Raw genomic sequence first — 18516 nt, forward strand, 5'->3', positions numbered from 1 at the left:
CTGCTGTGTCAAGTGAAGATATGGAATATGGACCTCGGTCCAGATAGTAACAGCATTCATTACCAATTGACGTCGCTGAGCTGGAGCTTGCGGGAACGGAAGGCGGACCGGTTGGCGCCGGCTTTGTCCGTTCGCTGGCCAGTGGGGGTGCGCTTTTCCTGGGTTGCTGCTTTTGGATATCTCAGTTGGAAGTTCCGGTTAACGTTGACCAGGGGATATTGCTCACTCTCGGTGGGTTCGGGTTCGGTCGACGCCTCGTAGTTCAGGACCAAGTTCTTGATACGCTGCTGTTCTTCCCGGTCGGCTTGTTGCTGACTCCGCATGGCAATGGCAAATGTCGAGTCCGACGGGAGATCGATGGTGCGGGTCTAGACAGGTTTAGCAAATTGCAAAATATTGCAGAGATGGATAGAAAGCACTACCTGTTGCTTGTTTCCCTTCTTTGTCATCAGGGAGAAAGCCATTGTCTTGGGCGCAACTGGCACTGCCGGGACTGGCTCGGGGCTGGAATCGCTGGGCATGTTTTCGCGGGGGCGCTTCATGGGAAGAGGAATATCAAAAACGGTCTTGCGTTCGAACCGTCGCGAGTCCATGCTCTCGGCCATCATCTTCTCGAATTCTCGATCAAATTCAGCCTCGGTTACTGGGTCTCGCTCCTCTTCCTGTCTGGTGACAATGATTTGTTCGTCCTCAGACTCGCTATCGCTGTCGTCATTTGCCTCCGGATTGGGTCCAGACGCCTTCGACGGGTTAAACTGGTTAATTGGGCGTACTTCATGCAGAAGAGATGGGGGACCTACTTCGGCCTCATCGCTGGATTCCTGGTCTTCGTCTATTTCGGGAATAGCATCCTCCTCAAGGTCCTCATCAGAAGAGCTGCTCTCCGCATCTTCTTCATCGGCTTCAACAGGTCTCTCGGAATCCTGAACGTTGTAGTTCAGGGCAACAGCTTCTGTGAAAATTCGGGTCGCTTCTTCACCATCAGTAGCAAGCTTCCACTGCGGGCGAATAGAGTGGTACGTGTCCTGGACAAGGAAGTCGACATCCATGGGCAGCGGATCCTTGGTGAATAAGTAATACTGGAAGAATGCAAGGAAGAAATCCAGTTTCTTCTTGGCAGATCCACGGTCAAAGCAGTGGCCACATGTATCAAGAAGGGTGCATGCCAAGCGCAGACGGAAGTAATCGTCCGGCAAGTCTAGCATACTGATCTTTCCAGGGGCCGGGGTACCACCTTCATGCCCAAATGTGATAATTCGGTACAATGTATCGAAGATCACGGGGGAATCGATCATCTTGTAGTTGTAAAGCTCACCTAGGTATTTGATTTCTGCGATACGCTTCTGATTAAACTTGAAGTCGTTCTGCTCGAGACCAAGCGTGACCTGCTCCAGGACGTTGTCGACGATACCAATGACGAAGTCCTGGTGGTACCGGTACAAAGCACTGACAAGAATTGCCAAAAGGTGAATGCTGCCATATTTCACCTTGACCGGTTTGCTGAACACGCGTTCCAGAATCTCGACGACCTCGCGCTCCTCCCAGTGGAGTTTGCGGATGGACTTCAAGATCTTGGTGTAATTGCGCTTGTTCATATCTAGGTAAATTAGGCGGCGGATGTACAGCTCCATGGGCGTACGTTCCTTCTGCTGGATTGCCGGGCGTGGTGGCGGGTCAACATAATAGATGGCATTTTCGATAACCATCCGCTCCTGCTGGGCCAGATGCTGCACGGTCTTCTTGCGACTCAAGGTCTCGAGGAAAGAGGCCATCCGGGGGGATGAGTCGGGGTTGCGCAGAAGGTAACGGCCGCAGTTCTCCAGCAAATGACCGATAATTTCAATGTTCATGCGCGAAAATTCGTCGAGCGAAACCTTGAAACAATGGAAGATGATATGCTCGGGAACGACACCAAACTTGGTCAGTTCAGCTAGGTAGCGAACATTGCTCATGCGTACTTGACCAAGGAATTCCTTGGACTTGCGTCGCTGCAGACTTCGGAACTCTTCATCGAGGTACGTGGTCAGTCCCTGCGGAATATCTGGAAGGTATTGTCCAAGGGTGGCCACCAAGCGAGAATACAGAGGCAAAAGATCAATGCGACCCTTGGGGATGTCCGAGACAGCTTTAACCAGCCTATTTCGTGATGCTTTAGAGTTGACCCAGCAGAAATCGAGAGCAAACTGGTCGACTTGATCTTTGGTTTGCAACTCGGGAAGCTTGGAAAGAAGGGAGTCTACCTGCGCACCCACAGTCTTGCTGGCAATGGCAGTTGACTGGTCATCAGCCTCCGCGGCAGACTTCTCGTCCGAAGGCTCGGCGGAATCGGCGGTTTCGCCATCTAGTTTCTTTTTACCAGACTCCTCGCCTTCGGTCTTCTTCTTTTTCCCATCCTCGAGCAAGACCGCAGGCACCTTGCCTTTCAGATCGACCAGGTTCTCGTAGAACCGTCTTTCCTCTTCGTCTTCCCAAATCCCGGCGCCTTCGCCTTGGCCTCGTAGGTAGTCCGTGGTCTTCACAAGGCCAATGCCACCACTGGCAGAAGCATCAGTGGGTTCCTTCTCGGCTAGATCGGGCATTTCCGTTCCCAAAGCCTCGCATAGCACCTGAGTATTGGCTACGAGCTTCTCTAAGACCTTGGACTGCTTCTCGAAATTAGCCTGGCGGTCCTCGAAGATCTCGCCACTCTTCACGTATGCCTCGGCATTACGGCGGTTTTGCTGTGCCAGCGCTCTCTGGTCTCGAACCACATGGGCCTTGACATCTTCAAGGTAACGGTTCAAGATATTTCTAAACCGCTGCTGAATTTTCTCTGGGGTCAGGGGCAAATCGGTCTCCGAGTGGACATCCCCATTGGTCTCTGTAGTCTGCGCGTCGACGCCAGAAGTCGTAGTAGCGCCATCCGCTTCAACTGTTTTTCTGCCGTCTTCGGCAAGCTTCGAGCCGACGATATCCCAGCTGAAACTCTTCACAAACAAGACTGCAAGAGGCAGGTTCGTATGATCACGGTCATGGCCGAGCAACTCCTTCAGAACCTCCAATGGGAATGGGTCAGCCTGTTTGTCCTGGTCTTTCGCACCCGCCGCGGGGGTCTTGGCTTTCAGCGGGGCATCGGACGGCTTGCTCCCAATGCCAACTGCTCCCTCCTTGCCCTTGGCACCCAGTTCCTCAGGTCGCTCGACGTCATCGAGAGTCTTCAGCACATTAACCAGCCAAAGCTCCGTAACAACGCGGAGAAGAACACGGTGCCGAGACAGCCGGTCTTTCTCTTCGCGTTCGCGGATCTCCTGGCTGAGCGCCTTGAGCTGCGCTTTATCCGGTGTGCTCAGTCCTCGGCCAAGCAGCCAGCCGATCTGCCGTGTGAATTCCCAGGGCCCAAAACGTTGGTGCAGCGCACTCACAACCTCTACTCCAGCTGCAATTTCTCCGGGGGATTTGAGCTTGCAGAGGCCTTCGTAGCAGGCGGAAATTATCTCGGAAAGGTACTTGTGGAGCGAGAGGGTGCGGATATCAGCGAGGAAAGTGGAAAGGGCGGAGGCACTAATGCCGGTTCGTAGACGTTTGATGAATGCGGTGTTCTTCTTGAGCGCCGAGTCAAGGGACTTGCTAGTGGAGAATACATCTGGTTGCCAGTCGTTAGGATCATGTCGAAGGTGGGCTGTAATGACATTTCGTCATAAAGGGAGTCAGATGGGATCTCACCAGATTCACCTGCCCAGGCTCGCTCGTTTAGGTCGCGAAGCTCCCCTGCAATAAAAAAAGACAAACGTCAGTTAAGTTCTCCAAGATGAGGTCCGATAGACCGTACTTTTACGTTGGCGATCCATGGCTGTGTGTCACACAGGCTCAATCGTGGGGTCCTTTCTGAATGTCCGAGAGGAAAGCGCATAAGTGACGTGAATGCCACATTGGGGGAAAAGAACAGATGAGTGAACACAAAGCTTGAAGCTTTGAAGTGAAGAGATGCAGGTCCAATGGTCCAAATGGTCCAAAGGCGGAGCGGAGTTGCAGGCGGACTTTTATTTGCTTATCCATTTATCCACCCGACTTGTGCGATAACTTCACTTTCTACTTCACTTGATTACTTTTTATCTTAACGCTTCGTTATATTCTCTCGATTTTAGTCTCAATTTCACCCTTCGTTATACTCAATTTAGAATTCCATGATTCATCGTCCCTAAACCCTCTCTCCCCCCAACTGCCCACTTCCTATGGTCCCACCATGTGTTATAACCCTGCACCAAAGGACGATCATCGCAGCACTAAATGCTGTTTCGAACCATTCTAATCCCCACTATGCCTATGCGCCTCTGTGAACCCCATCTCCTTTCCCTTTTCCGACCCGTGCAATCGTTCTTGCAACTGGTGCTTGCGGTCCTCGTTACTCCAACTTTGTTTGCGATCGAAAGTCGGCTTCCACAACTTCTCTGCAGCTTTCTCCTTTCGATTGGGACCCGATGACCCGGTGGTATCTTTTAAAGAATTGGGGTTTTGAGCAAAGGGGAGTGTGACAGTGTGTTCTTTGCCGGTATTCGAGAATTGGCCGTGGTTATCATTTTGGTTGTTTGATGCCATTTTGAGTGAGGTAGGTAGATAGAGGGTAAGATCGATATTGAGACGTAAGATGCTTTCCAGCTACCAATTTGGAGCTAGCTTATGATGGTTTAGAGAAAGATATTGGGAGTCCTTAAATGTTGTGTTCACAGCTCTGCTTGTCCTTTTATACCTCTTCAGTGCGGGGTATTCAAAGTCTAGATTTGCGGTGTGGCAATGAGTGAGATTGATCCTAGTGGGTTTTGCAGAGATGATACATGTGAAGAGAACCTCTCACAAGGCGTAAGCAAGTATTTCATCTGCATTCGGGTGGAGGTGGATATGACGTGCGGGTGGCGAAGACAGGCTATCTCCAGGAGTAGAACAGCTGAGATGGTACAGGCACACAGGAGCATCATCGATATATTCTCACATAATGATTGTATATCTACTATTGTAGAGCTTGTCAAGGGTTTGGTTTGTACATGAACGTGATATCAAGACAGCAATGGCACGAGCCTGCAGCGAGCATCTGCTGTATCACCTTGGATCCAGGCGAGTCGAATGATTTATGGCTAAATAACTTCACTATGCTTTTTGGCATGACTTATTGCAATCCAGCATCCTTAATCTAATTTCGCTCTTGCTAGCTGGTAAGATATAACAACCATCTAGGGCTTACGCCATTCCATACAGTATCAAGGTAACAAATTGTTCGAGCTGATATTTGAAATTGACAAGCTAACATACAAGTCGTGAGTGCGTTCAACCATTGGAAAGCAGACTGACAAAAATGGCAAAACCAACGAGGCAAAAGCAGATGTAGGATACATAGTCAGCGAAGGGCGCGTGACTTGAATAGTGTTAGTAGACTAAGAGTCTAGCGAAGTATCTCTCCAAAGAGACACCTGCAACACAGAAGAGCCGGTATCAGAATAACTGGTCTCTAGGGCAAACGAAACGGCCAGTGATGGCAAAGGAAACATGACGCAATGGAACCCAAAGACCAACTTCGGGATATCCATGCGCTTTTTGGGAACCAAGAAATCATACACGTCGATAATGGAACGAGGAAATAAGACCAACCAGAAACAAAGCAAAAAAAAATCAAGGAAGTTGATGATAGTAAACTAAAAACAGGGTATGCCTCACGCCACGCTATGCGGGTCTCCCTAGCAACTAGGGAGACAAAGAATCACTGGAAATATGTACTGAGAAAGTCCATCCGAGGGCGGAAAGACAAAGGAACTTATTCGGTCAATGATTCATTTGGGCTTGCGCCAGAAGTATTGCTGGAAACAATTTAGTGGGGTTCAGGTACATCAATGGATGTATAAAAGACATGGAGAAGGTACTAACCTTGTGCTGCTTCCGGCAGTTGCGCAGGCCAGGCTTCCGAAGATCGTCCACCACAGCAGATCGGCGCATCGCATCGTCATCCTCATCAGGAACATAGTAGTATTCACTCTCAAGTGGCTTGCCAGCGGCATCCTTGCCCTCACGGGCAACCCGGCCGATAAACTTAGTCGATTCGAGAATGTTGCGGATATCAGACCTGAGAAGGCCAGTGGGGTACTCGTGGCCGGACTTCCAGTACGCAGGAGGGAGGTTGTTCAAGATGGTGGAGAAAGGCGTGGATGAAAGTCGTGAGAAGGCGAGTTGATTGGCAGCGTGGTTGCGGACTCTCTCGGACCGTTCGTCGGTGTACTGGGGCTTGACCTCGGGGGTCTCGAATTCCCTGTCCTCGTGGACGGTGGCTGGCTGTCTAGGGGACCGGGTAGGCTGGAGAGGTTGGGCGGGCAGAAGGCTGCGAGGAGAACGAGCAGTGTGAACGGGGGAATCACCCGCCCGGAAAGAAGCCATACGAGGAAGAAGGTTCTCTCCGAATGGTCCAAAGGAGTGGATGATAGGATCATTTTCTTCGTCGTTGTCGGAGAATTCTTCAGACCTACTCAGGTCGCTCAACTCGCTTGCCCGCGAGGTGTGGTTCAGCATAGCAGTAGCATGGCGGGCACTCTGGGACATCACTCCAGTGACGGTGTTGTGACGCTTCAATGGAGAAGGCTCATCCTCGAACACTACTACTGCAGCACGAGAACGAGAAGGTGTGAAAATTGGCGAGGATGGGGGGATGGCATGCTGAGCAGCAGGCGAAGGGGAGACAGGCGATGCCAGACGCTGGCGATCCAGGAGTGGACTTTCCTGCAGCTCTCGTCGGGATTGGCGTCGCTGAGTTGGTGTTGCTTCGTCACTGGTCTGTTCCGAGTCGGTAGAGGGGCAGTCCCTTCGTTCATTGCGAGGCCATTGAACCAGAACGCGAGCCTCGTGGACATCTATCATGATATCTGCATCTTTGATGTCCGAGGTAAAGGTCTTGCCTTTGGCCAGATCATATTTCCTCCCTTGGCAGTGAATCTTTATCCCATTCCATCCCATGCACACGATCTCAACCCTATCCCGATCGAACGGGTTTGGAGCTGGCTTGTATGTAGCCTTGACATGAACACGAGAGATCATCCGACTAGCAGCGAGCTGGTGGTGGCATGAGACACTGGATCTTCCCATCAGAATCGGCTCCCCATTCTCCAACAACATTATGGCGGGCACGGCAGACAAGGGAGCGCGTTCGAGGGCGGCAGAGAAGGACCGTGACAGGGCGGGTCGGGAGGCAGCGACGCCAGGAGGAGGCGAAGAGGACATGATATGAGTCGACGAGGTCGGGACCGGGGTGGGATACGTCGAGACATCTGGTTCGCGTGCTACACGCTTTTGAGGCCGAGGAAGGGAGGGCGACGAGCTCGGCTCAAAGGCAGGCAGTAGAGCTGCAGGACGTTTCACGCCCAAGATAGAGCCAACTCGGCTCTTCAACGGAGAGGACTCCATAGTGAAAAAAAGGTGGGACGAAGTCGAACGAGCTCTCCTACTCACGAGAAAAAAAAAAACCTGAGTCGAGGTCGAGGACCCGCGTCTCCGCGTGTTATAGGAACACAGAGAAGAAACTAGAGAGTGTTGAAGAAGAGAAAGACTTCAAGGCCTCCCCTAGAGAAAAGGGTGTGGTGGGATGAAAGAGATTGGTCAAGGAGTAAGGAGGAGAAGCATTGAAGAAAAAGGTCGAAAGGTGTGTGGTGGAATGCCCTGGGGCGGAGGCGTCTTGTCCACCCTGCGCGGAAATGCACGCTTACAGCCCGAGACGCGTTCGATAGGCGCCAACCACACTCCACTGCAGATTCGCGATTTCAATTGCTGCCTCTAAGTATTGTACAAATGGTGACTTATAAATTGAAAGACAAAAACGTGAAAAGGCGCGAATTGGAGGTTTGTTTCCTCTTAATCCGTGCTGTCAAGGTCTATACACTGCGGCGCGTCCGCGTCTCAAAACACGTGACCCCACGCGAGACAGTAAATCGGGTTTGAGGATGTGTCAGGAATGGTATTGACCTCAAAATTGTTCTTATTTAGCCGGTAGCCCCTTGAATGATTTCGAAAAAATGAGTGCAACATATTTTCTATCTTAAATTGTCAGCTTATTCAAGTCTCAGAAGTCAATGGTGAAATTTAAGCAGGTTTCTCCGAACTGATACCTAGCTAGTACTCTACTCTAGTACGAAGTACTATATGTAGTACTAGGGTATACAATAAATTCCCAGCAGAAAATGCAAACCCCTAACCCCCCTAACCCCCCACTTACTGTCAATTTGATCACCGGTCACCTCGTCGCGTCTCCCAGCCATTTGCCCGACCACCTTGATACCTTCATTTTGGCTCCTTGGTCAAATTAGAAAGCTTTCCCTCCAAGGGCATTTGTGCTAAATTCCTGACCAATTACATCCGAAAAAATGAAAATGACAAAACACCCTAGTTTTTGCATGGGTCTTCTTTTGTTGACAACTGGTGGGGCCTCGGGTAGTTAGGTTTTTTACTATGTTTTCTGGCATAGTTAACCTCACCGGTCTTCATCAAGGCTGGGAAAATCCAAAGAAGCTTCTTGGGTAATTTACGGAGTACTTCCTACCTGATTTCATATTAGTTGTGGAGTTATGCCTCTCGCAAAATCCCCTTGCCTAATATATAGGTCTAACACATGTGGTTAACGGTTATATAAAACGGTACAATGTGAAAATTATATTAAACCATGACGAGATGTAATACAAAAAACCAACGTAATGAAGCAATGACCATTTCCTGCTCTAGTTCTATAATGTATTTTTCTCATTGGATTGAACTGTTAGCCCCCTTCCCTCCCCGAGCTGCAGGAATAGTCAATGGTTGCTTATGTATTCCTTTCTTAGGCCTTGTCGGCCATTTATTTCAACTCACTCCGTTTTGCCTTGCAAATAATCGCAAACCCGCAACTCAATAACCTCAATACAGCTTTTGAGATGCTGTTTCTTTGGATTCCAGTGCCAGCCATCGTCAGAAATGGCACACCACCAGCAAACCTCTTCTTCAAAAGTATCCCCACCGATATCAATTAGAACTAAAGCCTAGATGTTGGACTGCTTAGATGAGACCTCTTCTGCAGTATAGTTCATATGAAATTGGTGGTCGACAGAACGACCAAGTAACTCCACCCAGCCGTCTAGCCCGACCAAGTGGGTGTAGATGAGTAAGGTTTTGAGGTTTGTCGGAAACTCGAAGGAAAGACGCGTGTGGGGAAAGACGAGGTCTTAACACCTAATATATCTCGGTCGCAAACCAGGAGGATGAGGTTACAGCGGTCGGGCGCATGTTATAGTTACGTTGCTGTCTGTGTGGCAAGGCTTGCATGAAGGACAACGATTTCACGCATGTCATTAGATAAGTACACCTTTAAATCTAAAACTGTAACTATATCAATGCTCTCGTGTAACATCAAGCCCGAACTTCTTCCTTAGCAGTTATGTGGTGCTCTTGGCGTTCAAAAACACCTTCATGCTGAAATGTCACGATCTATTAGGGCTTGGCTCCTATATATATCAGCACGTGATTATCGGGAATCCCGAAGTTTGTATAGACAAATTCCTTCCAAGGAAGCCGCGACATACATCATTGAATGGATTTATTTCTGTTGCTAATAGAGGCATAAACAATGACGCAACCATGCATGCTATAGCTACCGGGTGGGGTTGTGCATCTGGCGTTTCATCATGTACGCGATGTGTCACATACAAGCGCTTGCCGCCACACTAATAATTAGCTGGTCCCTCACATTGTGGGGAACTGTAGGTAGCTCAAATAGTAGGTTGGTATATGTCACACGTTGCTGACTCGCATGCGACATGTGTTTTGTTAGAGGACCCCTGCATTGACTGCCATTGGATTAGGTAGGTAACTCTGGCATCTACTTTATAATGGGAGAGAGAATATGAAAGGAAACTGCAGAATAGCATTCGAAGGATGAAGAAGATAGCTGTATCAAGACAGACAGTGCATATCTGGTGGACTAGATCACTCCTGGTTGGATGCCAGGCCAAGTCAAGAGCGGCCAGCCGATGACCGACTGTTACAGAACCAGCTGTGTGCCATGATTTCTCCTGTTGAATTAATCGATATACTCGAACCATTTCACTTCCAGCGAAGCATAGGAGGAAGCAAGTAACCAAGAGTCCAAAGAAAAAACATGGGGTAGGAAGATCCAGTCACCAGGACAAAGATGAAAGGGAAGGGAACGAGGGATAGATTTGAAATCAAGAACGGATTGGTACTTGAAGATAAAGAAGGTAAATCTAGCCGTCAAATAAAAAAAGATATCGCTCCCATCAATGTGTCTGACCAGGGGGTAAAATATGGTCATAAGAAATAAAACAAAAAAGGATGCAACGAGGATTGGATTTCGGGCCCAGTCACACATGAAACAAAATAGAACTTAAGATACACAGAAAAGAATAATGATCCTTCGAATAAGAAGCCGTGAATATAGACAGATGCACACAGGGAAGTGGGATGAAAGCGGGAGCTCTGCTCGCCCTAGTGTAATTCGAGCATAGGAAGCTCATCGAGTTTCGCTGGCAGTGTGAGGACCGCCGACCAAAAAGCAGTTGCGACGTTTAGTCGTAGAAGACGTAGTAGGCCTTGCCGGAGGTGACACCGACCTGGGGAGATATGTTAGTATGGAAATTTGCAAACTGAGAGGATTGGGACAAAAAACTTACTGTGCAGCCGCTGTTGCCGCTGATGGGACCCTTGGAGTCGTAGAACTTGCCATCCTCGTAACGGCACTCATCGCTGAGGTTGTCACCCTCAAGCTTAACGTTGAAGTCAAGGGTCTCGGTGGTGGTCGGGGTGTTGGGGAAGATGGACAGGAACTTTCCATTCTTGGTGTAACCGACACCAAGGTTGATGGGAGCCCAGTTACCGATGGGCTCGGTGCCATCACCCCACTGGCAAGCCTTCTCAGTAGACACACCCTTGGGGTTGACGTAGTACTGGGCGGAGGTGACCTTGCCCTCCCAGAAGAAATAGTCGTCACCGTTGGGGCAAGTCAGGTCGTGAACGGTGCCAGGGGAGGCGGAGAGAGGAACAGTCTCAGACTCGGTACCGGGGTAATCAGTACGGCAAACGGCAACGTCGTGGGACATCTTGTTCTTAACGTGAACACCGCCGACACCAGGAATGCAAAGCTGCTTGTGCTTCGTGTTGGTGAGGTAGAGCTTGTTATCGAGCTTGCACTCGAGACCACCAACGGACTGGCCGGTAGCACCCTGGATGGTAGGCCACTGGGACTTTTGGTATCCAGGGGGCAAGCGTAGGAGCACATGGCACCGTGGTGGCACTCATCACCAGTAACGGCAGTCACAATATCGCTGACCAGGTCATCGAAGATAGTGACGTACTGGATACCGGAGTAACCACCAAGACCAAGATAGTCAAGGGCGATAGCACCGTAATCCGAAGGGAAGTCACCACAGTCGATCTCTCCGTCGGGGAAGTTGGCGGTCAGGCCCTTCGCACCGGAGCTCGAGCTGGACGAAGAGCTCTTAGTAGGAGCAGCCGCTTTAGTGGTGGTGGTGGTGCTGCTGGTGGGCTGGGCTGTGCTGGTTGAGCTGGGGGGTTGATAACAGCCGAGGTCTCTTGGAGGATGGCAGGGGCAACGGTAGCGGTTGTTGTTGGGGCGGACGTGGTAGTCGAGGTGGGCTTGGCGGTGGTTGTGCTGCTACTTGGGCAAGCAGCAGCAACGGCAGAGTCGAGCCACTCAAGCTCATGGTTCGCGAGACCCGCGCAGGCCTCCTCGATGGTGATGGACTGAGGGCCGTTGGCTTTGGCGGGATCCAGGACAACAAAGTCATACACAACAGGGCCGGGGACCGAAACAATCTCGGTCTCAGTAGCGCGCTTGTGGGCGTGAGCGTGGCCGTGGCCGTGAGCGGTGGCGAGGCCAGCCGTCGCCAATGCGGCAACGGTGTTTTGGAACTTCATTGTAGCGGTGGGAATCTGCTGATGATGTATTAGCTGTGTTCAAATCCATGGTTCCTTTCGTCGAATGGTTTTGCATCATATACGGCAGCTTGGACGCGGTCGAGTGCCATATATCGCGTCTGTTGTGCACAATCGTCTGTACATTTCCTCGATGCACAACAATCCAGACCACAGCCTATCGCGACTGCATTATATAGAGATAAAACGGGAAATGGCACATACATCAGGGGGTATTCGCGTGTGTCGTAGAGAGTCGAGTAAAAGACAGCTGTTTTCAAAAGAATGTGGAGAGAACGAATCCCTCTGGTGTGGGAAAACTTCAAGAAAGGACTGCGAAGACTGGGGAAGAAGAAGTCAAGGAGAGACAAAAAGGAGGGGGGCGATTCATCCCATTTCCCGATATCGTTAGCGTGATAGTCACGGGAAAAGGGGCAGGTACGGCTTTGAGATACTTGTCTCACACTGCCTACTTCTTGGTAGTGGACCCCTAGAGCCCTTGGAGTCTGGATGCTACTCGTTTGCTTGGCATATTCAATACCATATTTTTACTCCATAACAAGTCATGTTTACATTACTTTCTCCCAGCCTAAGAAGTTCTATGACTGAAATCCATGGGCGAGGCAGGTTTTCTTTTCTTTTGTTTACCTTTTTGAGTGCCTTGGCGTTAAAACGAGATTAAAAACTGCCAGGGGGAGCCAATCAGCGACATCAACCCTTTGGGCCCCAGAATTCAGGTACACCAATCAGATATTCACATGGTCTGCCGAAATTCCTTGCGTATCCATGGGTACCCGGGAGAATTTGATGGATATTCTCCAAAGGAAATACGGAGTACGGAGTACTGTCCACGGGCATTGTTTTTTTTTTTGCAATATATTAAAACACGCTATTGAAGTTACCTTTCCCCCTATAATTCTTTTGTAAGCCTCTTAACTAATGTTGTATATATCCCAGGGGTAATAAGGCTTTCACCCCCTGACAACATGACCGATCTACTCTGTCCCCGCCCAGCCTTTCCAAGACTTATGCGGTGTAGCCCAGCAAGGGGATTTCCCCTGCTCGGTTCCTAGACCGGTTTATATCACACCAACTGGACTCAAATTCCAGCCTATCCAATGCCAAATTCGATAATATAACAAATCGAACCTCGGCGTAAATGAGATGAGATATCAGCCCACAACGCATTCTTTAACTATGGTACGAATTCCCTAATTTGTCAGGAGGTACGAAGTACATAGGTACGTTGTACTCCCTAGGCTATAATCATAGCCTGTAGTGATGACGACTCCGCGCTTTAAAATTCTAAATTCACGCACTTCTCCATAATCTCCATACTCTCTAGTAGCCGAAAATTGCTCCGCCCATCCACTTTCTTTTGATAATCGGCTCAGTGGAATAATGATAGGCGAGCTAGAGGCCGACGGACTCGTCGATCCACAGCAATCTTAATCCTACCTGGACGGCACGGCCTTGTCCGCGTCATAGCACCCACCCTCTTACCTCTAGAATCACACTAAATCAACCAAATGTATTATGTATCCCAAGTATCAATAACGCGGGAAAATGAATCATCCGACAGAGTCGCCCACGTTCTCCTCGTTCTCCATACAAGATACAACGGCCGAGGCGGCCATTTGATCAATATATGCTTTTGGCTTAACGTAGAATGCTACTCAACCCACAGTCGCTACATTTATATTCAACTAAACAATCAAAACCAACAAGACATGAAAGCTACCCTCACGGGCGCGAATATTCAGCTCCACACTCCTCCGATCATTCCGATTCTTTCAACTTTGTTTAAGCTGGTGCCTACTGCAACGATTGTAACATCTGCCGACCCCAACTCCTTTTCTCTACTTGGTGTTTTAAATCAGATTCAGGGGTCGACTAAGGATACTTACGTTGTATATCAAGAGAAGAGGCTTGCGCGGCTCCCTAGGAGATATATATTTCGTACGGAGAATATTATATGTAACTAGTATCTCGATATATATCATGCTCCGTTCGGCTAACATTCAAGCATTTCTCTCATATATTAAAACCGGAGACTGTCCACAGTTCGGCTTCTCGGGGACCACCGTTCGTATCATGTGAGTTAATTTAAAATCTCGCATAGGGTTTCATTTTCCGATTTTATCACGGCTTCTGTGTCTCGGGGTGTGCCATATCCGCAATTTCTCATGCTCGGTCACCTCAACATACCAATATAAATCGCAAAATTGATGGCTACTTTGGCTACTTTGAATGGACCATTTCCTACAACATATAGAAATAGTTCAAGTTCCTTATCAACATATATTACAACGGTCTGATCTACACGGAGATCCAACCTAGCTGTCTATAAATAGTCACCCAAGCCGTGCTGGACTTGGCACTCTATAAGGTGGCGATCAATTTTTGAGAGATTCCATTTTCCGGAGAAGCGAGGGAGTATTCCATGGTGCATATTTTTAGACAATATGAAACGGCCTTAAATTGCGGTGACATTCGAGCTTATTCTAGCCGCATACTATCCCGTAACGCATCCGAACACGTTCATTAGCTGGTTCGGAGTTACCCTGAGATACAATCAAAGCTACCAAAAGGGAACAAACCTAATGATTCAGATTAAGACACTCTGGGGTCCCATGAGGTCTGTAAAATATGAGCAACAGCTGGAGAGCCTCCTTATCGCTCTAGATCTTTAGCCGTCCAGGGGTACCCATATGATCCATGGACGTATAAGGCCCGCTATCTGATTTCACATGTCGCTACCACTCCCTCACCGTTAGTCCCATATATGGCTCAATCCGCTCTCCACGCAGAGTACAGGTTTCATGACAGTAAGGTCGGATTGGAAAATCTCGAATTCTCAGAGTACTTAGGTAGGTGTGGTAGATGCTGCAAATTGGCATGTCTTTATAATCCACATCAGCGTGGAATATATATTTCCTGTTCATTTTTGCTTTGACGAAAAGTTGACTGCCGCTGGTCACGGTATCGTTCCACCGCGATGGCGCCTTTTTTGTTTGTTTTTGGACATGAATTTTTTTCGAGTCCTGTGAGCCTCTGGGATATCCTATTTCCGATTTCGATATGAAAATCCGAACAAGCCAACGAGGTCAACCTGTTCTCGATTATATGCCGATCAAGATTTGCACTTGAAAGGTACAAGATAGACACAAAGCCGTTTATATAGCCTCACTTCGTCCAATGTAGTGATAAAACATATTTTGAGATGTTTTTGCGAGACTTGATTTTTCAGTTCCTCAAAATCCCATACAAATAGCCCTTGATAACAGATAGAGGCCTCAGGCACCAACTGGGGTCTGGAACTGCCAAGCACGGATGAACTGCCACCGCCTTCCGAATTTTTTTGAGTCCCGATATGATTGCAAAAAAATTGGAGATGTTCATCGAGTGTACAACTTACTAAAATGGGCTCCTCTACTACTCAACTCACCTCCAAGGTGACCTCGGGCTCCCCTTACCAGCTTGATAAGCCCCAGGTTAGTATCGATGACTCCCAAGAATCAATTTCGCAAAGTACTTATCTTTCTCAATCAGGCCCTCAAAGCTTCCACTGCGCTGCTGAAGCACATCAAGTCTACCCAGCAGGAACAGGAGAAGACCAACACCAAGAAGACTCTGATTGGCGACGATGACTCCGATGACGAGACTAGCGCGACCAAGAACGAAGCCATCTGGCTCGTTCTGACCACCAAGCAGCATGTGGTCGACAAGAACCGCCTGAAGCCCGGCAAAATCAGCATCCCTCACTCTCTCAACACATCCCCCTCCCTCAGCATCTGTCTGATTACTGCCGATCCCCAGCGTGGCGTTAAAGATATCATTGCCGACCCATCCTTCCCCCAGGGCCTTTCATCCCGTATCGAGAAGGTCATCGGTTTCTCTAAACTTAAGGCCCGCTACCAGAGCTTCGAGAGCCGTCGCCAATTGTTCGCCGAGCACGATGTCTTCCTGGCTGATGACCGTATCGCCATGCGCCTGGTGCAGAGTCTCGGAAAGATCTTCTACAAGTCTAGCAAGCGCCCGATTCCCATCCGTATCGCCGAGATTGAGAAGGTCGACGGCAAGCGGGTCAAGAAGGATCCCAAGGTGCCCAACTCTACCGCCAAGGAAGAGAAGCACGCCTCTTTCGCCTCTCCTCTTATTGTCGCCAAGGAGATCGAGCGTACCCTGAACTGCGCCTCCGTGCAGCTCGCACCCTCCACCACCGCTGCCGTCCGGGTCGGTTCGTCCAAGTTCACACCCGAGCAGCTGTCTGAGAATATTGCCGCTGTTGTCAACGGTCTGACCGAGAAGTTCGTCGCAAAGGGCTGGAGAAACATCAAGGCTCTTCACATCAAGGGTGCTAACACCATGGCCCTGCCCATTTGGCTCGCTGATGAGTTGTGGGTGGAGGATGCCAACGTCCTGGAAGCCGCCCCCGAGACCGAAGCTATCAAGGATTCCAAGAAGCGCAAGTCCGCTGGAGACAGCAAGCTGCTTGAAGAGAACAAGACCAAGAAGACCAAGTCCGCAGAAGATGAGGAGGAGGCTGCAGCTCAGGCTGCGCGGAAAGAGAAGCTCCAGCAGCTCAAGGCTCAGGCTCTCGAGGATGGTGACACAAGCAAGCCGGTCGCAACGAAGACTGGTGGCAAGAAGAAGAGAAAGTCCACTTCATGATTGTTATAGCTCTTAATGTTTTCTGCATGTAAAGGTATTTCTGGCGTACAAAATATCACGTGTCTATTGTTCCGACAATTTATATTGTGCCAGTAATTGAAATCAATCTAACAGTAGACCAACTAAAGTGAGATACAACATAATAGAGTAATATATCAAGTCCTTTCCATCGCCGGCGCATGCGTCATTTCGAGGAATCAACAGGCTGTATGATCACCGCATTAACCGAGTCCGACCTCGGGGAGCCAGTCTTGGCATCCCGACGATAGCCACCCAAAGTCACATCACCGTGAATCGCCGAGCGTCAATCTTGCTCTTCTCCCCACGCCTGGAAGAACATCGCCAACTCATTCCACCAAGTTGTCATTATGATTCCGATCGCTAGGCACTCTGTCCTGCGGGCTGCCCGCTCTCAGCTCCAACCCACCTGGAAGCTGAGCCAGCCCGCTTCTTCGGCGCTCGCCCGCCTCCTCTCGACCCTCGCCGTTCTCGAGCAGCGCAATGGCAAGCTGGAATCTTCGTCTTTGTCCGCAATTGCGGCTGCACAGAAGCTCGGTGGCTCAGTAACGGGCTTCATTGCTGGCTCCGGTGTCAAGGGTACCTCGGCTGCCGAGGCTGCTAAGATTAAGGGCGTTGAGAAGGTGCTGGCCGTGGATAATGACGCATACGAAAAGGTATACACCCAAGAATCTTCCGAAATCAATTTCTACAGAAGGAGCTAACAATTGGATTTCTTGTACAACAGGGCCTTTCCGAAAACTATGCCCCTCTTCTCGTCGAGAACATTAAGAAGGGCGAATTCACCCACGTCGTTGCAGGCCACACTGCCTTCGGAAAGAGTCTGCTGCCCCGCGTGGCTGCTCTTTTGGATGTCCAGCAAATTTCAGACATCACCGGCATCGAGAGCGAGGACAGTATGTGAAAAGCCGAGAAAGTAGTTTGACATGTGATCCGGCCACTGACCATAATTCAGCTTTCGTCCGCCCCATCTATGCCGGCAACGCCATTCTGACCGTCCAGTCGACCGACAACGTCAAGGTCATCACAGTGCGAGGCACAGCCTTCCAGGGTGTCGAGATCGAGGGCGGCTCCGCCGAGATCGTCGACGGATCGGACCCCAACGTCCCCGCGATGACCGAGTGGGTGTCCGAGGAACTGACCAAGTCAGAGCGCCCCGAGCTCGCCACAGCCACCCGTGTCGTGTCTGGCGGCCGCGGCTTGAAGTCCAAGGAGGAGTTTGACCGCGTCATGCTTCCGCTGGCGGATGCCCTCGGCGCTGCTATTGGTGCTTCGCGTGCTGCTGTTGACAGTGGCTTCGCCGATAACAGTCTGCAGGTTGGTCAGACTGGTAAGAACGTTGCTCCTCAGCTTTACCTCTGTGCCGGTATCTCCGGTGCTATCCAGCACTTGGCTGGTATGAAGGACAGCAAGGTCATTGCTGCCATCAACAAGGACCCCGAGGCTCCCATCTTCCAGATTGCTGATGTTGGCCTCGTCGGTGACTTGTTTGACAAGGTGCCCGAACTTACCGAGAAGGTCAAAAATGCCTAATTTGGTCGCACGAATACTCTCTCTTTTGTATCATGACCTATCGAGCAGGTTGATGCATGTACCCTTTTTGTTTGTTAAATGAACCTTACAGTATACCATTGACTAGAGGACTAAAACCAATATTGGTTTGGTCTACAATACCAAATTTCCTTCATTTTTGATCTGATTTCAATTTCCGTGGAAATAATCGACTGCTTTAAACTTCACACTTTAATTTCAAAAGAATCTAGCCTACAAATTAAACACAACTTGAATACATTTGCAGCCACGGCCTTGAAGAAGAACCCGTAAAAGGACTTAAAAGGACTATGCGGCCAAAACGGGACTAGCGTGTTCTGCACGCGTCGCGCGTCTATCAGAGGGGAA

General features: G+C 49.6%; 7 protein-coding genes across 7 annotated transcripts; 2 read left to right on the plus strand and 5 right to left on the minus strand.

The window, feature by feature from the left end:
• Positions 1–59: 59 nt before the first annotated feature.
• N7517_009267 (regulator of nonsense transcripts 2) lies at positions 60–3827 on the minus strand (the record flags this gene model as incomplete). Its single annotated transcript, XM_056726990.1, has 4 exons — positions 60–368; positions 420–3658; positions 3703–3747; positions 3809–3827. The coding sequence occupies 4 exons, from the start codon at positions 3825–3827 to the stop codon at positions 60–62; spliced, it is 3612 nt and encodes a 1203-aa protein (XP_056575562.1).
• A 457-nt stretch (positions 3828–4284) lies between these two features.
• On the minus strand, positions 4285–4575 carry N7517_009268 (uncharacterized protein; the record flags this gene model as incomplete). Its single annotated transcript, XM_056726991.1, has 1 exon — positions 4285–4575. One exon carries the CDS (start codon positions 4573–4575, stop codon positions 4285–4287), a length of 291 nt encoding a protein of 96 aa, XP_056575563.1.
• A 1223-nt stretch (positions 4576–5798) lies between these two features.
• On the minus strand, positions 5799–7416 carry fhdA (putative transcription factor Tos4; the record flags this gene model as incomplete). Its single annotated transcript, XM_056726992.1, has 2 exons — positions 5799–5825; positions 5893–7416. The coding sequence occupies 2 exons, from the start codon at positions 7414–7416 to the stop codon at positions 5799–5801; spliced, it is 1551 nt and encodes a 516-aa protein (XP_056575564.1).
• Positions 7417–10559: 3143 nt separating this feature from the next.
• sun1 (SUN family protein UTH1) lies at positions 10560–11928 on the minus strand (the record flags this gene model as incomplete). The annotated part of the gene is made up of 4 exons (XM_056726993.1): positions 10560–10604; positions 10665–11213; positions 11258–11536; positions 11572–11928. The coding sequence occupies 4 exons, from the start codon at positions 11926–11928 to the stop codon at positions 10560–10562; spliced, it is 1230 nt and encodes a 409-aa protein (XP_056575565.1).
• Positions 11929–11957: 29 nt separating this feature from the next.
• Positions 11958–12492, minus strand: N7517_009271 (uncharacterized protein; the record flags this gene model as incomplete). The annotated part of the gene is made up of 2 exons (XM_056726994.1): positions 11958–12449; positions 12478–12492. The coding sequence occupies 2 exons, from the start codon at positions 12490–12492 to the stop codon at positions 11958–11960; spliced, it is 507 nt and encodes a 168-aa protein (XP_056575566.1).
• Positions 12493–15347: 2855 nt separating this feature from the next.
• On the plus strand, positions 15348–16599 carry N7517_009272 (uncharacterized protein; the record flags this gene model as incomplete). The annotated part of the gene is made up of 2 exons (XM_056726995.1): positions 15348–15419; positions 15478–16599. 2 exons carry the CDS (start codon positions 15348–15350, stop codon positions 16597–16599), a joined length of 1194 nt encoding a protein of 397 aa, XP_056575567.1.
• Positions 16600–16967: 368 nt separating this feature from the next.
• Positions 16968–18150, plus strand: N7517_009273 (electron transfer flavoprotein subunit alpha/FixB family protein; the record flags this gene model as incomplete). The annotated part of the gene is made up of 3 exons (XM_056726996.1): positions 16968–17273; positions 17345–17513; positions 17573–18150. The coding sequence occupies 3 exons, from the start codon at positions 16968–16970 to the stop codon at positions 18148–18150; spliced, it is 1053 nt and encodes a 350-aa protein (XP_056575568.1).
• Between the last annotated feature and the right edge of the window lie 366 nt (positions 18151–18516).

Source organism: Penicillium concentricum, assembly GCF_028827145.1.
Source record: "Penicillium concentricum strain IBT 3081 chromosome Unknown utg000004l_segment0_segment0, whole genome shotgun sequence".
Classification (NCBI taxonomy): Eukaryota; Fungi; Ascomycota; class Eurotiomycetes; order Eurotiales; family Aspergillaceae; genus Penicillium; species Penicillium concentricum.